General features: G+C 39.5%; 1 protein-coding gene across 4 annotated transcripts in view; it reads left to right on the top strand.

Moving 5' to 3' along the window:
* Positions 1 to 20,961, top strand: part of CDH7 (cadherin 7) — a 200,216-nt gene extending 179,255 nt beyond the window's left edge. For all 4 annotated transcript variants that reach the window (XM_060174012.1, XM_007523824.3, XM_060174010.1 and 1 more), the window contains one exon: positions 18,654 to 20,961. In XM_060174012.1, coding sequence (XP_060029995.1) covers positions 18,654 to 19,147 — 494 coding nt within the window. In that variant the 3' untranslated portion in view covers positions 19,148 to 20,961. The remainder of the gene's footprint in view (positions 1 to 18,653) is intronic.
* Positions 20,962 to 21,223: the final 262 nt, after the last annotated feature.

The raw sequence follows: 21,223 nt of genomic DNA on the forward strand, positions 1-21,223 counted from the left end.
CACTGCGCTACTGCCCTACCCCCTATATTTGTCCTTTCTGTTGAATCACTTTGTGTCTTGGAAGAAGTCCCACTTGACCACGGCTTGTGCATCTAATGTTTCATTATCAGTATCTGCCTCAGTTCAGTTGCTTCTGGCCCATTGCTGTCCTATGGAATTTTGTTGTTCCACTCCTGCACAATTGTCAGCTACTTTCTGTGTTCAAAACAAGTAGTCTCTGCTTTCACCTTCAAGAAAATATTTCACTGTACCTAGAAAGTTTTTCAGCTTGAGTTTAAACAGAAAATCCTATCTAGATTTTTCTGGGGAGGGTGGGAAAATACTATCTATATGGTAATTTGCATATCTGAGTGAATGTATTTGCTTTAAATGTGTTTGTTAGTGATGATAATAATGATTTACAAGGTTGTAAAATTACATGGGTTTACTTCCAGTACCCAACACCAAAGTACTGTGACACCCCGACTCTCTCTCTCTCTCTCATCCTTACAACCACCATAAATCTCACAATATCTTAGAGACAGTTTGTTTTTTTTTTGGCAAGTTCCTGTGTTTCAACTACCTGTATTTCACATTCAAGTGAAACCATCCAATAGTTGTCGTTCACTTCCTTCCTAAGCATAAGCACTTCTAGTTCCATCCATTATTTTTAAAATTTATTTTCCCTTTTTTGTTGCCCTTTTTTAAAATTGTTGTTGTTGATGTCGTAGTTGTTGGATAGGACAAAGAGAAATGGAGAGAGGAGGGGTAGATAGAGAGGGGGAGAGAAAGATAGACACCGGTAGACCTGCTTCATCTCCTGTGAAGTGATTTCCCTGCAGGTGGGGAGCCAGGGCTTGAACCAAGATCCTTAAGCTGGCCCTTGCTCTTTGCGCCACATGCACTTAAACTGTTGCACTACCTCCGGACCCCCAGTTCCATCCATTTTATCAGAAGGACATAGTAGCATCTTTTGAAATCACCCAGTAGTATTCTGTAGAATATATGTCCCATAACTTCTCCATTCCTTTGTCTATTATTGGGCACTGAGGCTTCTTCTACTCCTTGACAATATGTATAAAATAGCTATGGACATAGGGATGTATATGTCCCTTTACATTAGAGTTTTCATTTTCTTTGGATATATGCCTAAGAGTTCTATTTCAGGGAGTCGGGCAGTAGTGCAGTGGGTTAAGCACAAAGTGCAGGACCGGCGTAAGAATCCTGGTTCAAGCCCCTGGCTCCTCACCTGCAGGGGAGTCGCTTCATAAGTGGTGAAGTAGGTCTGCAAGTGTGTGTCTATCTTTTTCTCTCCCCTTCTCTGTCTTCCCCTCCTCTCTCCATTTCTCTCTGTCCTATCTAACAACAATGACATCAACAACAACAACAATAATTACAACAACAATAAAAAGACGAGGGCAACAACAGGGAAAATAAATAAATTTTAAAAAAGAGTTGTATTGCAGAATCACAGATCCATTTTTTGTTTGTTTAAGGACTCTCTTCACTGTTTCTGAAGAGCACTTTTTTTTCCACATCCTCGCCAGCTCTTACCATTTCCTGTTTAGTTGACGTAGGCAACTCTCACAGATGTGAGATGGTATGTCAGTGTGGTTTTTAATTTTCATTTCTTCAATGATAAATGAAGTGGAGCATTTCTCACAAGTCTGTGGGCCATATGCATATATTTTTTATAAAAATTGTCTTTACACAAAGCTTTTAATGCCCAATACTTAGTTGGGTCAGTTGTTGTTGTTACCGTATGATGTCTTCATTGGTGTTTTATATCAATCTCTTGTCAGGGGTGTGATGTGCAAAGATCTTCTCCCAGTTCCTGGGTTGTCTTTTTATCCTTCTGGAATTTTCTTTGAAAGTGTAGAAGTTGTTCAGCTTGATGTAGTCCCCTTTATTTTATCATGTTGTATTTTTCATTGCCCATAGGGTGAGTGTACAAAGCCATCTTGATGGTAAGGTTCTACACTGTTTCAGTTTAATGCCCCAGATCTTTGATCCGATTTGAGTTCATTTTGGTGTATGGTGTTAAGCACGGCTTCTCTATGTGGCTGTCTATGTCTCCCAGCCCCACTGGCTGAGAGGCTTTCTCTTCCCCATTTAGTGGTTCTGGAACCTCTGTCATCCGTTAGGTCTCCATATATGTGGGGGTTTATTTCTGAACTCTCTGTTCTGTTCTGCTGGTCTGACTGCCCATTTTTGTTCTAGCATCACACGGTCTTAATTATTATTGCATTGTACTATAAACTGAAATTGGGGGGCATTTAAACGCCATTTTCTCTCTTTCTCAGGATACTTTGACTAGCCATAGATTTTTGTGATTCCTTGTGATTTTTTTTTTCTTGCAGAAGTTGTTTGATTTCCTTGAAAAATGTCATTAGCATTTGGATGAAGATTGTGTTGTATCTATAGATCATTTTTTGGAAGGATGTCCATTTTGATAGTATGCATTCTTCTAATTCATGAACAAGAATTTTTCCTCTATTGCTTCATATCATATAATTCTTTTAACAGCATCCTATAGTTCCCACTGTAAAGATTCTTTCCCTCCTTTGCTAGATTCACTCCAAGAAAATATAGCTTTTTAATTGGAACTGGGATTTTTTCCTTCATGTCTTCTTTCTCTTACTCATCATTTGTGTATGAAAAGTCACAGATTTAAGTATATTGATTTTGTATCTTACTACTTTACTGAATTTATTCATGATTGCTCATAGTTTTTTGTAAAGTGTTGAGGATAGTGTAGATATATTGTCATGTCATCTGCAAATAATGATATTTTAAATAATTTATTTAAAATTCAGATGCTTTTAACCACTCTTTATTATGTGATTATACTTGCAAGACTTCCAGGAAAATATTGAACAATATTTAAAAGAGTATACATCATTGTCTAGTTCCAGTTAGGGGAAAATATTTTAGTTTTTCTCCATTGGATTTGTCATATAGGGCCTTTATAATTTGAGAAAGTTTCTTTCTATCCCCTATTTCTTAAGTGTCTTCATGATAAATGGATGTTGACTCTTGTGAAATGCCTTTTCAGCATCTAGTGAAATAGTCATGTGGTTTTCATCTTTGTTGTTGTTGTTGTTGTTAATATGCTCTATTTTGTTAATTGATCTATTTAACCAACCTTGCATCTCTGGTATGAATTCTACCTGATCTTGGCAGATTATTATCTTCATGTGTTGTTGTAGGATACAATTTGCCAAGATTTTATTGAAGAAGTCTGTGTCAGTGTTCACCATGGGTATTGGTCTATAGTTTTCTTTTCTCTCTCTCTCTCTCTTTTTTTGTTTTTTGGTAAAGTACTTTCTTGATTTACATATCAGGGTGATGTTGATTTAACAGAATGTGTTTAAGAGGAGGCTGTGTAGTGGCACTTCTGGTAAAATGTACACATCACAGTGTGAAAGGCCCCAATTTTCACCTGTAGGGGGGAAGTTTCACAAGTGGTAAATGGTGCTACAGAATTCTCTCTCTCTCTCTCTCTCTCTCTCTAGTTTGTGCCAGAATTATGAATCAACAAGTTCCTTTTTACTCTTTTCATTCTATAAAACAGAGAGAAATTGAAGGGGAGGGATAGAGAAAGGGAGAGAAAAACAGACACTGCAGATATGCATCACACTTGTGACTCTGTAGGTGGGAAGTGGTGGCTGGTACCCACGTCCTTGAGCATATCCTTATGCATAGTACTATGTGTACTTACCCTGGTGCCCAACTCCAGGTATGCCTCCATCTCTCCCTTCTTTCTCAGTTGCTCTGTTTCTGTCCAAAATAAATGAATAAATAAATAGTGAAAGAAATATTATGTGCTTAGATGTTTTGTACACTTTAATGTTCTGGAACAGTTTGAGGAGATGAATGTTGGTTCTTGAATTGTCAGTGATTTCATTAATATGATTGTCTGGATCTGAATGTTTATCCCTGGGAAGCTTTTTAATTACTGCTTCAGTGTCCACACTAGCAATTGGCCTATTTGGCTGTCCACATCCTTTGGTATGAGACTTTGCAAACAGTATGACTCTACGAATGTGTCTATTTCATCTAAGTTACCTCATCTATTTGCACAGAGAGATTCATAATGTTCTTATATGGTCCTTTGAACCTCTGCATCATCAGTTATAATTCCATTTCTCTCATTTCTGACTATTTACAAGCTTTATTCCCTTTTCCTCTTGGTGAAGCTAGCCAGTAGTTTATCTATTTTATTTATCCTTTTAAAGAACCAGCTCTTGGTTTCATTAATCTTTTTAATTGTGTTTTTGGTATCTATTTCATTAAGTTTTGCTCAGATTTAATTATTTCCCTCCTCCTGTTGACTGATCTCTTTTTGGGTCAATCGTGATAGTAGATACTTTATTTGAGATTTCTCCTCTTTGTTAATGTGGGCTTGTATTTCCAGGAATATTCCTCTTAGAACTGCTTTTACCAAATCCCAGAAGGTCTGTTAACTGGTCTCTTGATTTTTTTCATTGTTCTCCAATCATTTTTAATCTTTCTTTTTGTTTTTGGTAAGTTTCTACATTGAGGGAGGATTTATTTCTTTTTTGTGGTTGATTTTCAACCTTCTGACTTCTTGATCTAAAAAGACACTTTTTATAATTTTAATCGTCATATATTCATTAAAAATTCTTAGTGGGGGTCGGGTGGTAGTGCAGCGGGTTAAGCGCAGGTGGCAAGGTGGCGCGAAGAGCAAGGGCTGGCATAAGGATCCTGGTTCGAGCCCCTGGCTCCCCACCTGCAAGGGAGTCACTTCACAGGCAGTGAAGCAGGTCTGCAGGTGTCTTTCTCTCCCCCTCTCTGTCTTCCCCTCCTCTCTCTATTTCTCTCTGTCCTATCCAACAACAACATCAGTAACAACAGCAATATTAACTACAACAACAATAAAACAACAAAGGACAACAAAATGGGGGGGAAGCCAATTTAAAAAAAAAGAATTCTTAGTGTCTCAACATATGATTGATCCTTAAGAATGTTCCATGTACACTTGAAAAAAATGTGTATTTATTTCTTTAAAAAATATATTTAGTAATTTATTCCCTTTTGTTGCCCTTGTTTTTTACTGTTGTAGTTATTATTGTTGTCGTCTTTGCTGAATAGGACAGAGAGAAATAGAGAGAGGAGGGGAAGACAGAGAGGGAGAGAGAAAATAGACACCTGCAGACCTGCTTCACCACTTGTGAATCGACTCACCTGCAGGCGGGGAGCCAGGGGATCCTTATGCTGGTTCTTGCTCTTTGCACCACCTGCGCTTAACCCATTGTGCTGCTGCCTGACTCCCTATTTCTTTCTTTCTTTTTTTAAATGTATTTATTGGGGCCAGGTGGTGGCTCATTTGGTTGGGTACACGTTACAGTGCTCAAGGTCCTGGATTTGAACCCACAGACCCCACCTGCAGGGGGAAACCTTCAGGAGTGGTGAAGCAGGGCTGCAGGTGTCTCTCTGTCTCTCTCCTTCTCTATCATCCCTTTCCTTCTCAATTTCTGTCTATCTATATACAATAAATAAAAACAGTTTTAAAAAATTAAATTTTTATTTATTTATTGAATAGAGCCAGAGAAGTAACTAGGGAGGAAGCAGATAGAGAGAGAAAGAGAAAGCGAGCTGTCTCTTGCTGCAGAAATTTTACTATCATTCTGTTGATGTCCGTATCTCACCTGAGATCAGTTAGTGCTTTCTTTATGTACTGGATACACCCATGTTGGGAGCATATGTATTCATACTGATTATATCCTCTTGTTGGATGAAACTTTTGACGATTATTTAGAGTTCATCTCTACCACTCACTACCTTATTTGTAAGGGAGCATATTTTATTTGATTGCACAATAGCTGTTCCAGGTTTTTTGTTTGTTTTCTGTATTAAAGACTTGAAAGATCTTGCTCTGACTTGCCACTGTGAGTCTCTGTCTTTCCTTCAGATGTTTGCTTCCTAGAGACATTCTTTAAATGGATCTTGCATTTTAGTCCACTCATTTACTCTATGTTTGTTTATTTATTTCACTGCCAGGGTTATCCTGAGGCTCAGTGCCTACATGAAGAACCCACTGTGCCTGGTGGTCCTTTATTATTATTATTTTTAGAGAAATTGAGGAAGTAGGCAATATGCACCAGGTTGAGTACATGCGTTACCATGAGCAAGGACCTGGGTTTGAACTCAGTCCCCGCCTGCAGGGGGAAGTGTCACAAGTGGTGACATATCTCTCGTTCTCTTTCATTCTCCCCTCTCAATTTATCTGTCTCTATGGCTAAATGAACAAAACTTAATCACTGATTAAAAAATGTGAAAGATCTTTTTTTTTTTTTTCTCTTTCAGAGCTATTAGTGGTAATCTGAAAATTGTCTTCAAAACATGACTCTTCCTTTTATATGATGGTGATCCTGAATTCAGCAAATCTCTAACAGGATAAAAAGCAGAGAAAAGATTCTTTTTTCCCCCAACATTTAGATGACAAAATTGAACTACTTAGAGAAATATTAATGTGGTGTGGAAAAAAAAATGTGAAAGAGAGAAGTTAAAAGGGGAGGAGGATATAGAATGAGAAACAGAATCCTCCAGTCCTGTTTCACCACATGAAGTCTCCTCACTGAAAGTGAAGACAAGGGGGTCAAACACTGTTCTTTGCACATAGTGATGTTTGCCTCTACGGGTTATCCACCTCCTGAACCTCACTGTGTCTTTTGATAGGGGAATTTTGGTCATTCACATTGAGGGTGGTTGCTTTAATCTATGTGGTTTACTTAGAGCCATTCTGGTTTTTGTTTTGAAGATGTTTTGTACTTTTGTTGTTTTCATTTGCTTCTACTTGTTGCTTTGTATGGATGGTTTCCTACGATAGTTTTCCTAATGACCTCATTTGTAATGTCTATGAATGTCTCCGTATTCTGATTTGTGGTTACTTTGAATGTCGTGTCTGCTTTGCTATTGCGTTGCTGCAAAAAGTCATGATGCATTTTGCATAGAAAAAGTACATCATGACTTTCCACCAAGTGATGATATCTACAATAGTGTTTTTTAGGCTAGTTGTATCTAATATCATTGGGTTATACTATTGGCTCTGTTCATTAATGCCTTCCTTTTCCTATCTTATTGTTCTTTCCTGTTTAGTTCTGTTAAACAGCTGGCCACCTCAATCATAATGTGTGTTCCTCTGTTTCTCCTTTTCTTATGTGACTCCTTTCAGTATTTTTTTCTTTTTCTTTTCTTTTTTTTTTTTTTTTTGCAAGCCTTCACTGATGGTGACAAATTCCTTTAGCTCCCTTGGGTTGAAGAACTTTATTTCCCCATCATATCTGAAGGATAACTTTGCAGGAGAGGAGTATTTATGGCTGACAAAGTGTCTCTTAGTACTTTATTTATTTATTTGTGTGTGTTATTTCCTATTTGTTGCCCTTGTTTTTGTTTTTGTTTTTAATTTTTGTTGTAGTTATTATTGTTGTTGTTATTGATGTCGTCCTTGCTGGATAGGACAGAGAGAAATGGAGAAAGGAGGCGGAAGACAGAGAGAGGGAGAGAAAGACACCTGCAGACCTGCTTCACCACTTGTGAAGTGACTCCCCTGCAGGTGGGGACCCAGGGGCTGGAACCAGGATCCTCACTCTGGTCCTTGCACTTTGCACCATGTGCGATTAACCCACTGCACTACCGCCCTATTCCCTCTCTTAGTACTTTAAATGTGTTGTTTTACTCTCTTTTTGCTGCTACATTTTGTGATGGGAATCTGATGAGAGCCTGATAACTTTACCTTCACTTTTGTCTTTTCCCTAGCAGCCAGAGTTTTCTCTGATCCTGAGTTTTGATAACTTTAGGATTACATATTTTTTTATCTAGGACATTTCTGGTTCATAAATATGTTGGATTTTTTGTTGTTGTTGTTGTTTGTTTGTTTGTGCTCAGCTAATTGACTGTCTCTGTTCTGAACATTGACAACATTTTGGGAAGATCCCTGCTATAACCTCTTTAAATACAGTCTCTGCTTCATTCTCCTTCTCGTCTTCCTTTGGCCATCCTATAACTCTCACATTTGTCATTCTAGTGGAGTCTACTATTTCAGAGAGAGTAGCTTCATTTTTTCCTGAACTGTTCTTCTTCAGTATCTTTGAACTCACAGTGTGTTTTTTTGTAACATCTAACTCTATTTTCTCCTCTCTCAAATATAGTCTACATCCTAGTATGCCATTTGAATCTAGTATTAATTTATTTCTTCTTAATTTTTAATTTTTTAGTCTTATGTATGTATGCATGTATGTATCTATGCATATGTTTTACCAGAGCACTGTCCATCTCTGACTTATGGTGGTGTGGGATCAACCTGGGAATTTGGAGCTTTAAGCATCAAAGTCTTTTTGTATAACCATTATGCTACCTATCCCTTCCTGCTGATAGTCATTTCTTTCTCTTAAACTGAGACTCTTGAATTGTCCCAACAAAAATATTTCTAATTTCTTTCTCTGATACACTTTACATTCATTTATATTCCTGGCATTCTTCTATAGTCATTCTTTCTATGGACTTGGTCTTAATATCTGGAGTTTACAAAGATTTTTCCTATGTGCTCATTTAGCATGGTTGTCATTGTTGATCCAGCAGGTTATGCTGTGACTACAGTGCTATATTCCACTTGTTTATATTTGGCAGTGGGGAGTGGGGAGTGGGGAGAAATATTGCCAGAGCAGTAATTTGACTGTTGCCGGCCTCTTGTGGGGGGACCTCTCCTGAGAACAGGCCTTCTGATGGGCCCACTCTGTTGTGTACCATAAACGGGTGTCAAAAGGATACACTTCAGGGCAGCAGCGGTGAACACGACAGGACTCTCTTAGTGTCCGTTGTTAGTAATGCGACAAAAAGATGACCCAGAGACTGTGTTGATTAACATCTGTTTATTGAATAGCAAAGCAGGGTTTTTAAGGGTCACAGGAGGAAGTAACATGTCTATACCATACATGGTAGGGAGGCAAAGGGTCAGAGTTTCTCTAGTGAGTGATCTAAGGAATGAGGAAATTGTTAAGGGTTGACAACAGGTCAGGGTTTGATTAGTGACTGCTGAGTGAGGGGTTTAATTGGTTGAAGGAATGAGGAAATAGGGTTATCAATAAGCAGAAGACAGAGAGGGGTCCTGAGGGCAAAGAGAAGATGGATCGTTTATTATCAAAGGAACAGAAAGGGTAGAGAACTAGGGAGAGGAATGGCAGTTACTGTTTGGCAGAGCAGAACAATGATTTATGGGTCATATACGATCAAAGGAGCTGAACTTCTAGTAACTTCTGAGTAAACAAACTATCTGGTTTGGAAAGGAGGAAGTGGGCTGTGTGTCAGGGGGTGCAGGGTCTTTGTGTGATGGGAAGGGGCAGATCCTGGTGGTCATTTCCCTCCTTGCTCGACCGTCAGTAGAGAGAGAAGCTAACAGGATGGTCAGGCATCCAGGCACCCATCTTTCAATGGGAGGTCCCACACCAAGCTCAACCATAGCCTCACAATTTAGCTACAGACTGTATTGCTACGTGAGAGGCATGGAGGCTGCACGCAGACTTCTGTGACATAATTGTGTAGAACCTGGCTTCTTTGTTGTCATGTGCTTTGCTTTGCTTTTCCTGCATCCTTGAAGGAGCACAGCATAGTTTCATCAGGCACAATTTCCTGTGAGTCTCTGTCAGAACAGCAGCACAGGCCTTCACTGTCAGTGCTCAGTCAAGTCCATTCCCTGCCACAGTGATGAATCCTTTTGAGCAGCTGGGTAGCTGGTTCCTCAGAGTTCAGATATAAAAAGACCAGAGATTTTCAGCTCTGCTGTGGTCTTGTGCTCTACTGCATAGCCATCAAGGTGGCACCAGTGGCGACAAGTGCCAAACTTTAACTTAAACTTTCAGGAGTTCTGACACATGCAAGTATAGGAATTTCAAAGCAGAGAATTCCAGATGATTATGAGGTATTGAATTCATCAGCTTAGAGATCAATCATAATTTTTCTTACAGAAAAACTTCGTGACTTTAAAATATCATCTTTTATAATATAGACATTAGATGACAGGAAATTATTGGAGACATGGACTTCTTAGTAGTTCCTAGGAACCAATAATTTTATGGCTAATTTCTATGAAGGTGGTTAGGAAAATGGGACTGAAATAAAATGAAATGATTCTGTAAAGAAAATATTCCTGTGTATGTACTGGGGCAAGTGTCTGTCACAGAGCACAGCGAAGTTTAGGAAAAAACGAGTCCTAGGGGCCAGGTGGTGAGTGCATATGTTAAATGTGCAGGACTCAGGTTTGAACCCCCGGTCCCCACCTGCAGGGGGAAGGCTTCATGAAGTAGCACTGCAGGTGTCTCTCTTTATCTCCCCCTCTGTCTCCTCTCAATTTCTGGCTGTCTCTATCCAATAGATAATAAAAACTTTAGAAAGAAAAAGTTTATACTATTAGTTTATAATATGGTGTGTGGTCTACACTGTCATATTTCTCTTAATCTTTTCTTATAATTTTCTCCCTTTGGGGAGAACAGTGCTGCTTTGCTAGCCTTTTTTAAAAATGTTTTTATCTTTATTTATTTATTGTATAGAGACAGCCAGAAATCAAGAGGGGAGGGGGAGATAAAGAAGGAGAGAGAGAGACACCTACAGACCTGCTTCACCACTCATTCTTCTTCTAGCGTTTGCCCTTCTTCCGTAGCCAGTCAACAGCATCAGGTTGAGCCTGATGTAAAGTTTCGAGACCTCCTTTGAATCTGGAGAGGTGGCAGTCGTTGACTATGTGGGTCACCACTCATGAAGCCCCCCCCCCACACACACCAGTGTAGTGGAGACTTGAACCTGGTAAGGTATGCACTGAACTAGCTACCCTACAGCCCAGCCCCTCTTTTTATTCATAATCTAATCATAATGATTGTTCAAAAATTAAATCTCTTCCCATAATGCATTCCTTAAAGCACTCTGCCTTGGGGTTCAGACAGTTCACTTGCTTGAATGTGTCTTGCCATGCACATAATCCAACTTCAAGCCCCACTTGGGGAGGTGGGAGGGTGGAGGGAAGCTCCACTGTGTCTCTCTTCCTCTCTGTGCCTGTATAAGTGAAAAAAAGTTGGTCTGGAGGTAGTGAAATTGTGTACCCCAGCTGTGCCAAAAATAATAGAGCAAGCTGTGTTTCTGGGTTCTGCAGGGTCTTGACATCTTCCCTCTCCTCTTGGCTCTCAGATTCTGTCCATTTTATTTGCTTCCATATAATGTCCCTACCTGTATCCCTGATCCTTAGTCCTCTGCACTCAAATCTTCTTAATCTGACTGTTTCCCCTAGAATATTTTACTAGGTAGTCAAACTTTACAGCTTTGAAATATTTGAATTCTACTTTCAAACTTCAGTTGCATTGTCAATTCAGATGTGCCCCATTTAATCTCCCAAGTTCTCTGAGGAAATGCAATTTGTGTCGACCTCTCTGTGCACTATTTTATGGCACGACCTAATGTATATGGTAAGTAGGAAGCATATGATATGTGGCTTTGTTAACAACCAACACAAGTGAAGACCCTAGTGTCTACACGACTAGACCTACTTCCCCTGTGTCTCCTCTCAGAAATATAGTCTATGTGACAGAAAAGACATATGATAAAGCATATTACCTTGTGCTTACTTAGGCAGAAAATATTCTTTTTACTACAGAGATTATCTCCACAGTCACTGAAGGGCAGTTAATACTTGTTCTACGTAAAGGTTAAAATTTATTTTTTATACGTGCTCAAGTAGTCGGAAATTAATATTCTCCCAAGTCATCCAAATGTTAAATTGTCTAACCTTCTAAAACACTTCACATTTTTTCTCAGCTCTTCAAGGTAAGCTTGAGGGCATAGGCTCTCAGTACATGGTTGGGTTTGCTTCTAACTCCCACAGAAGTGCTCTAGAATGTCACTTGACCCAATACGAGGGTTCCATGTCAAAAAAAGCAAGCTTTTGGTAATGAGAAATTACATTTCAATAGAATATATGAAAGAAGGTGGACTGGCAAGAGAGTTCACCTGATGGGATGCCTTGTTTACCATACACACAAGCCAGCTTTGAAATGGGTCCCGTTGCACTGGGCAAAGCTTCACTGTTGTGTCTGTCTCCCTCTCTGCTTCTCTTTCTACCTGAAATAGTCTCCATGCAGTGGTGACGTCCTAGCAGTGGCAAAACCAGAACTAGTTGTTTAATGTAACATATCTAGGATGAGATTTGTTTTAAGCATATTAGGTAAAATTGAGAACTTTGAAAAGTCTTGCTTAGATTAAAAGCACATCTAGTTGCCTCTGTTCCTGTGATGTCTACTCATTTTTTTTTTTAAGTTATTTAATCGTTCCTATTCTTATCCTTCTGGAAGTATGAAACCAAGGTCATTATGGGATGCAGAAGGTGGAAGGTCTGGCCTCTGTAATTGCTTCTCTGCTTGACATGGGCATTGACAGGTCAATCCATACTCCCAGCCTGTCTCTCTCTTTCCCTAGTGGGGCGGGCCTCCGGAGAGACGGGGCTTCAGGATACATTGGTGAGATCCTCTGCCTGAGGAATTCAGGTTGGCATCATGGTAGCATCTGCAGCTTGGTGTGTGAGAAAGCATTAAGATATAAAGAAGAGGGAGTCGGGCTGTAGTGCAGCGGGTTAAGCACAGGTGGTGCCAAGCGCAAGGACTGGCATAAGGATCCAGGTTCAAGCCCCGCACCCCCACCTGCTGGAGGGTCACTTCACAAGCGGCGAAGCAGGTCTGCAGGTGTCTACCTTTCCCTCCCCCTCTCTGTCTTCCCCTCTTCTCTCCATTTCTCTCTGTTCTATACAACAATGGTGACAATAATAATAACTACAACAAGAAAACAATGAGGGCAACAAAAAGGGAATAAATAAATAAATATAAAAAAGATATAAAGAAGAACAAATTGCTTAATTATTTGGAACCTAAAGGTATGAATATAGCAGGTGAGATTTTAGGTCTCCATTTTGGGAAAAAGTTAATAGGTTTTTATTTTAGGTATATTCCAGGGCCCCATGATTACTAATTTTTGCCTGAGCCCAACAGCTAACATGCAGGTAGGCCAAAGATATTACCTGGGGAGCTAGTGTCAGGGTTGAAAATAGGGCTAGAAAGCTGGATCAGGGAAGAGAGTAGCTCCCACATCTGGGGAAATTATTTAAATGGCTTTAATTGTCAGCCCCACTGATATGATCTGGGGCCTTTGTAACCTCTAAATCCCTATAAGTCTGAGCTCACATTCTGTGGTCATAGATAGGAAGGTTCTAGGCTGCACCCATTGCCAGACTCATCTTCCTCAAGCGGTAGAGGATTTGGGCCCAACCTCCCTTCGGAAAATAGGACAGTCCCTACCATTGTGATCCACACTGAGGGTGAGACCCCGTAGGGGCCCACATCAGAGGCCATTATATTGTTCCTGATGGAGATGACCTGTTTCTTTTTAATAGTCAGTTGGGCATTTTTCTGTCTTGTGTTTTCTCTCCAGTATGTGTCATTAATTTCTCATTCTGCTTCCCACCCATGCCGTGGAACCATCTCTAGTAGCTGTGTCAGCACTCTGTCTCACTCTGACCCCTAGAGAAGAAATCTCATTAGCTTTCACTTTCTTTCTATCACAACTAATTTTATTTGAGGAGAGAATTGTCAAAATGCCTTAGAAACTAAAGTTGTGCCTGAGTCTAAAGTAATCCTGTTCGATTTATTTGTCTTAAAGTCTACTGATAAGTCTTTCTCTGAACTTAACAGTTGTCTGTTGGTTACTTTCTGTGGAGTTACTCACCTCCTCATGCTGTGTACAAGGTAGAGCGGCTCTACAGACAGATGCAGGATGATTTCACTGTATTACACTGGCCAAGGAAGGGAGTAGAGTTCTTTTGTCTAAAGCAAAAATTAAGTGAGAGAAAAAAAAAACTGTACCCCATGAAGCTGCTATCTGGGTCATATATACTTCCTGTGACAGACCTTCATGTATTACCTTAGCTAACTCTGTGTGTGTGCTCTCTTTCTCTCTGACTTTATCATGAGCACACATACTTTTATCATATATGTGACACACCTTCTATCATGCTGCCTTCTATATTTTTCCTTGGTCTGAGTACGAAAACAAGCTTATCCCTTGGTATATTAATGTTTTTTGTTCTGGGGGGAGGGTATTTGCTTATTTTTGGTTTTCGCCACCAGGGTTATCACTAGGGCTCAGTGCCTGCATGCTGAATCCACTACTTCTATTGACTATGTTTTCTTTTTATTATTTATTACGATAGAGACACAGAAAAATGGTCTAAGAGAGGAAAAGAGAGACATCTACAGCCTGCACCACAGCTCCTGAAGCTTCCCCTTTGCAGGGGGAGACCAGGGACTTGCACTTTGGCCCTGACACTGGGTGACTTGTGTGCTTTACTGACTGTATCGCTGCCAAGCTCCTGTTCATGGAAAAGTGAATTAGTGGTTTTCATAGGCCACACGACACAACAGAGCCCCTATGGTACACCGACTAATGTCTAGTATTCTGTCACTCTCAATGTTTCTCAGTGGTTTCCCTCTTTGCCCACCCTATGAACACTAATGTTTATTTTACTTTGACTTCCTTGCACAAGGCCACATAACTGATACATAGAAAGATTGTGCTTTGATCCAAGACTCTTTTCAGACCAAACCTACAGAATAGTTTTCAAGACTATTCATTCATACACGAGTGCTACAAAAGAAAGGTTTTTTTTTTTTTTTTTTCTTAGAACAGTCTGAAAATATAATGGCTTTGGAGTGCTAGAAATCTTGATTCTCAGAATAGAAAGGACAAGAGTTAGGGCTCTATAAGTACATACAAGAGCAGGATGGTGATTAGCAAATTACTATGGAAACAGAATGATAAATGAATGATGTGCAGACAAGAGCTTTTGGAACTACATATCTGCCATTTTAGTGAAACCAACTGCGAACATTTAAAGATAATAAATGGAGGTAAGGAGAAGACCAGAAAATCTCAGAAGTGTATCTCACCTAAGAAAATATTTAACATTGTTTCTTATTTGGATAGAAACATAGAGAAATCAATAAAGGGAGCTAAAAGGGGGAGGGGAGGGAAGGAGGTAAAGAGAGAGAAAGGGAGAAAGAACACTGTAGCAGCACTTCACCATCTCTGAAACTTTTCCTGCAGGTGGAGACCAAGGACTTGAACATATGTCCTTGGATGTTTTAACATGTGTGCTCTACCAGGTGCACCACTGCCCAGCCCCATATTTCATTTTGTAAAACCTCATTCCTTAAGTAAAGATTATTACTCAGTAACTGAGGCAGGATCAAATGGATGAGGAAAGGGAAATAACCATAGATCAAGTTTTTTTTAAATTAATTTATTTATTCCCTTTTTTGTTGTTGCCCTTGTTTTATTGTTGCAGTTATTATTGTTGTCTGTCTTCGTTGTTGGATAGGACAAAGAGAAATGGAGAGAGGAGGGAAAGACAGAGAGGGGGAGAGAGAGATAGACACCTGCAGACCTACTTCACGGCTTGTGAAGCGACTCCCCTGCAGGTGGGGAGTCAAGGGCTCGAACCCGGATCCTTACACCATATAGAACAAGTTTTATCTACTATGACCCAAGGGTCTTTAATAAAAATGGGTTCATCAGTCACCTGTTGGTAATGATGGAAAAGCATATCACCGGCAAAAACTTAGAAGGCATATGATTTTCACTGTCAATACTTTCTTTAATATCAAATAACTGGGTGAGGCCGGGTGAATGCACCCATTAAAGTGTGCACCCATTAAAGAGCCCTCCTCCCACATGTCTCCATCTGCAAAGAGAAGCTTCAGGATCAGTGATGCTGGCCTGTAGGTATGTCTTTTTCTATTTCCCTCTTTCTTTCCCCCTCCCCGTTGAATCGCTCTTTGTCTCTATCCAAAATAAACAAATAACACTTATAAAACCAGTCAATAATCTGAGCCCTCAGTCCCCACATACAGGGGGAAAGCTTTGCGAGTGGTGAAGCAGTGCTGCAGGTCTCTCTCTCTCCCTCTCTCTCTCTCTCTCTCTCTCTCTCTCTCCCCTCCCCTACCCTCTCGATTGCTGGCTGTTATCTATCCAATAAATAAAGATAAAAAAAACAATAAATAAAATTAAAACATCAAATGAGTGGTTCAATTTTTCCTTTATTTCAAGCTGATCAAGAAGATGGGCACTGCTTCACCTGGGTTATCGTGTTGAATCACTCTGAACTACCCATGTTTGTATAACTACCCATGTTTGTATAACATTTAATTTTCAAGTACATCAGGGCTACCCTAAAACCTTATAAACTACTTACATATTAACATTTCAAACTGTTTTGTAAAATAGTCAGAGAAAATAAGTCCCAACCTATGGGACCTAGCTATTGTCGGCGGCATGGGGGTGTGGGGGGGAGGCCAGTGAAAACAAAATGGGGATAATATCTTTGTATATAAAAAATAGGTACAGAAAATTCAAGGGGATATAAACTTTGATGTGCTCTCAGTTCATAGAGCTTATGTCATCTGTAGTCTGAAAGAGTGGAATGTTTTTGTTAGTGTAGAATTGTTAAAAATAATTAACTGCGGCCAGATGATAGCACACCATGTTAAACAGGCATAGTACTAAGTGCAAAGACTCATACATGGATCTGAGTTTGAGCCCTGGTCTCCTCACCTGTATAGCTGGGGAGCTTCATTAGCAGAGAAGCAGATCTTGAGTGTCTCTCTCTTTTTTTTCTCTCTCAATTTCTCTGTGTTCTATGCAATAGAATGGAAAAACTGGGCCACCAGGAACAGTGGACTCATAATGCTGGCATCGAGTCCCAGCAATAACTCTGGAGGCAAATAAATAAATAAATAGATAAATAAATACAGCTAAGACAATTTACTTAAATCCAATCATTAGTCACTACAGCTGTTCCTTGCCTTCTGATGCAACCACGAGCCTTATCATTTAATTTTTTCATTTTTGTCTAAGAAGGGAACTTCCTAATGTTGAAGTGATGATTGATTGGTTCAGTCAATCTTTAGGTAACAGTGTAAACTCTACACCTTGTAGTCTCTCTAGACATAACACATGGAAACCAATTTTAGTATTTCATACAGAAAATGTTGTGATTATGATAAACTTTTCATCTTTGTGTGTGGTCTAACAGGCTTGGTTTCACTTAGCAGCAGAGCTTCTTCAAAAATGTCAAACAAAGGCTGATGTTTATCTCCTTCTGAAATTACACTTGTTTGAAAAGATCCCAAACATTTCCAGCAATTAAAGGACTTAAAAATCATCTCTATTGGCTTTGAAATTATTACTTTTCCCTGTACTCTTCCTTCTATTTAAATACTTTGTGTAAATACTTTGGAAGGAGTGAAGAAGGAAATAACAACTCTACACAGGTGTATAAGAGGGTTTAATGTTGAGAGCACCTTATTTAATTTTATTTTTTAAAGAATATGAATATACATAGCAGGAAGCAAGTCAAAACAGTGTGTAGCTCTGGCAAATGGTAGTGCCGCTAGGAATTGAACTTTGGGATGTAGGCATGTAAGTTGGGCCTCTAAAAGGCTGAAATATCTCTCTGGTCCTAGAGCAGTGTTTTAAAGTAACTTTTAGCAATGTGATCACATCTACCGCTATGAAATCCAATGTAACTAAAGGGCAAAAATGTCTGAGTCACTGCCTAGGATCTCAGCTTCCCAGGATGAAGGAGCGTTGCTACCTTCTTAGTTGGTGAAGAGATACAATAAAGATTTCACTAGTGCACCCCAAAGGAACTAGCATTTGGCTATATCTAATTATATTTTCCCCAGTGTCTTTCATCCAGCCTATGGACAAGGAGCTGGCTATTATTATCAGATATATGACATCAACTGAAAAATAGTCTTCACTGTGAAGCATTTCATAAAGAGATTTGCCATTGAGATTATCCAGAGCAAACTGAGAATTCAAACCTCGAGAGAGCATCCAATTTTGTTGAATGCTATCCTCACAGTTCTGAAGCTTTGGTCTTAGTTATCTACAATAGGTACAAGTAGAATATATGCTCACAAAGAGATACATCATTTTGCTAGCAGAGATAAAAGGAGACAGCCTAGTTACATGTAAGAGGAAGAATATCACAGGGTATCAAAATATGGTCTCTTACTCTGCAGAGTCAGATGTCATCTATTTGCAGAAATAGCACAAGGACTGAGGCTTATTAAGGTTTCTTGCCATCTTAGAGCATACTTCTGCAGACATGAGGCCGGTGGTTTATCTCTGGTTTGCTTTATCAAGAAACTCACAATATGACACATTCTTGGTAAAAACTATTTGGCTATTGATCTCACAGACCATAGGCCTCTGAAGTGACTGGCCCAGCAGTGTCCCAGAGCAGGGACCTCTCAGATGATCACTGGACAATAGAATTGTTTCTTCAATACACACACACGCACACGCACACGCACGCACACACACAGGCTGATTTAGTTTAAGCTTCTTTCCTAGTTCACACCACTAATCTGTGAAAAGACTTACACTTATATCCAAGACCTTGTCAACTACCAAAGATAAGAGTTTGCAAGGTCTGTGCAAGAATATTATCATAGGAAAGGGCCTTGCACTTTGGAACTTTATGTCATTGACTTTGAAAACCAGAAGGTCACTGGCTGGCTTGCTGACACTCTCCCTTCACTGTCTCCCTGTCTCAGTGCTCATCCTTCTCATCATCACCATGAGGAGAAGGAAGAAAGAGCCCCTCATTTTCGACGAGGAGCGTGACATCAGAGAGAACATTGTGCGCTATGACGATGAGGGTGGAGGAGAAGAAGACACTGAGGCCTTCGACATGGCTGCACTGAGGAACCTCAATGTCATCCGTGACACCAAGGCCCGCAGGGACGTGACCCCTGAGATGCAGTTCCTCAGCAGGCCAGCCTTCAAGAGCCTCCCAGACAATGTTATCTTCCGGGAGTTCATCTGGGAGCGACTGAAGGAGGCTGATGTGGACCCCGGGGCTCCTCCCTATGACTCCCTGCAGACCTATGCCTTCGAGGGCAATGGCTCAGTGGCTGAGTCCCTGAGCTCTCTAGAGTCCATCAGCTCGAACTCGGACCAGAATTATGACTACCTGAGTGATTGGGGACCCCGCTTCAAAAGGCTGGCAGACATGTACGGGACTGGCCAGGAGAGCTTATACTCATGACCCTTCCTGTAGCCCCATGCACTGAGGAACAAAACACAGGAAAAATATAGAAAAGAAAGAAAGGAAAAGAAAAGACAACACATCCACCACAAAAGACAAGAACTCCACTGGCTAGAGAAATTCTGGTTGTAAATACTTCTCTCTTTCTAATAGTTTCTGCCTTGAGGGAAAAATAGTATAACCTTCTTTCAGTGTGACCAAGGGACTGCACTGACCACAAACTCTGGGTTTGGAAGACTTTTTTGGTAAACAGAGATGTTCTGTGGTTTGTGAATAGATAGCAACTCTCAATACCTGCAGAGGCACCTAAGCTATGTAAGTAAGGAGTGCCCAAGTGTATGTTATCTGTGAGTCTAGGATGCCCTGTATTTCCCTTTGTGGTATTTCTTACTTCTGGGGAGAGGTGAATCAACTTGCCATAGGGAGGAAAAAATACCTGGGACTTTGTGCATATCCTCAAAGCCAAACAAAACAAGACTTGGGATCCTTTTAATTTACAGTAAGGTTCTCAGCTTGCTAGACACTAGAATACAACAGAATTTCTATTGCTGTTGGTTAGCAAATACATTTTATTTAGCAATATATAAATCCTTAGAAAGCCCTGCCCCTAAGGTGCCCCTTGGCAATCCAAGCAACTATGGTTTAAGGCAACCTCAACCATTCTTTAGCCAATAAGTCAGAAAGTGTCCCCAGTAAGGAAAAAAAAAATCCTTTAAGTTTGCAGTCATTTTGAGATGTTTGTGTAGGTATGGAAAAAAAAAGTTGCTGTCTATTCATTGTTGTTGATTTTGTTTTGTTTTTAAATGATCTCTTCTGATTTGTACAGAAGAATATCATTTCTTTTTTATTTGAGACACGGTGATATATTTATTTTGGAGCTCCAATCTCCACTAAATCCAGGTCCATCTCACTGCCTCACAGTCTTAAGCTCCTGCAGAATATACTGATTGCCTTCCAGTTGGAGCTACAGGAAGGAAATTAAACATGGAGATAAGAAAAAAGTGGTCAAGCAATGGAATGCTGTTTCAGTTTATATCTAAGAGAGAACACAGCTTCAGGGACATGGATAAGCTGTTCTTCTGGGCCATAAAAATGTACAAAATGTTGGAATACAGTATTTGTTTCAGGAAGATATTTGAAAGAATTGAGATTCCTTTGATGCAAGATATCTTTTTCAAGGACACAAGTTCTACACACTTCAAAGACTGTGGAGAATTTGTTTTCCCCAATCTCTTTTTTGCTGTAGGCATTTTAAGTAAATGCCTGGTTATTTTTCTATATCTTAATGTACTAATGCTATCAATTTACCACCCCATCTTTAAAATCTGAAGCAGACATGTTCCTTAAGAATTATCTAAGTCATGTGTAACTTCTGTGCTGGTTCAGCTGTGCCAAAGTGAAGGGGGCAGTTTTAAGCGATCACGTGTTTAAGTTTGAGATGGGCTTCTTATAGAGAATTTTTATAAGTAGAATAATATTTCTACCTGCCATTTTTTCCTAGATTTAATGCTAATTTAATGTGCATTTAATGTAATTCAAATGATAATGGGTGATTTTTTTTTTCCTTTGTGTCTCCTTTAAAAGTAGCTTATTGTTGGGTTCCTAATAAATTTATACATAGTATTTGGGAAATTGTATTCTAAAAGTGCTTCTTATTGAAAGGCAAACATTGGATCCAGGATAGAAAATATTTTAATTACTCTAGGAGAAACTGTAGGAGTCTATAAACATGCAGCCCACCTTTAGAAATGAACCCTGTGAAAGTGGCCTTCAGCTTCATCAAAATAAATAATAAACTCAATTATCTGAACACAGCCCATTCATTTGAATCAATCTTTATGTGTAAACATTGTCTCTCGTGACTGCAGATGTTTCTTTCAGTATTGATATAAACATTTCATATATAAATACGAAAAACCGATTTTGTAACAGTAAAAGATGCTGTTCATGACTATGAATCACATCTGTAAGTTTTTCAAATAATAAACAAAACAAAGTGGAAAAAAAAAAACACAACTAGTACTTTTACCCAGTTCGATAAAATCAGAGGATGGTGCAGGAATTATAGGTGTTAAA

The sequence above is a fragment of the Erinaceus europaeus genome, chromosome 15 (assembly GCF_950295315.1).
Source record: "Erinaceus europaeus chromosome 15, mEriEur2.1, whole genome shotgun sequence".
In the NCBI taxonomy this organism is placed as follows: Eukaryota; Metazoa; Chordata; class Mammalia; order Eulipotyphla; family Erinaceidae; genus Erinaceus; species Erinaceus europaeus.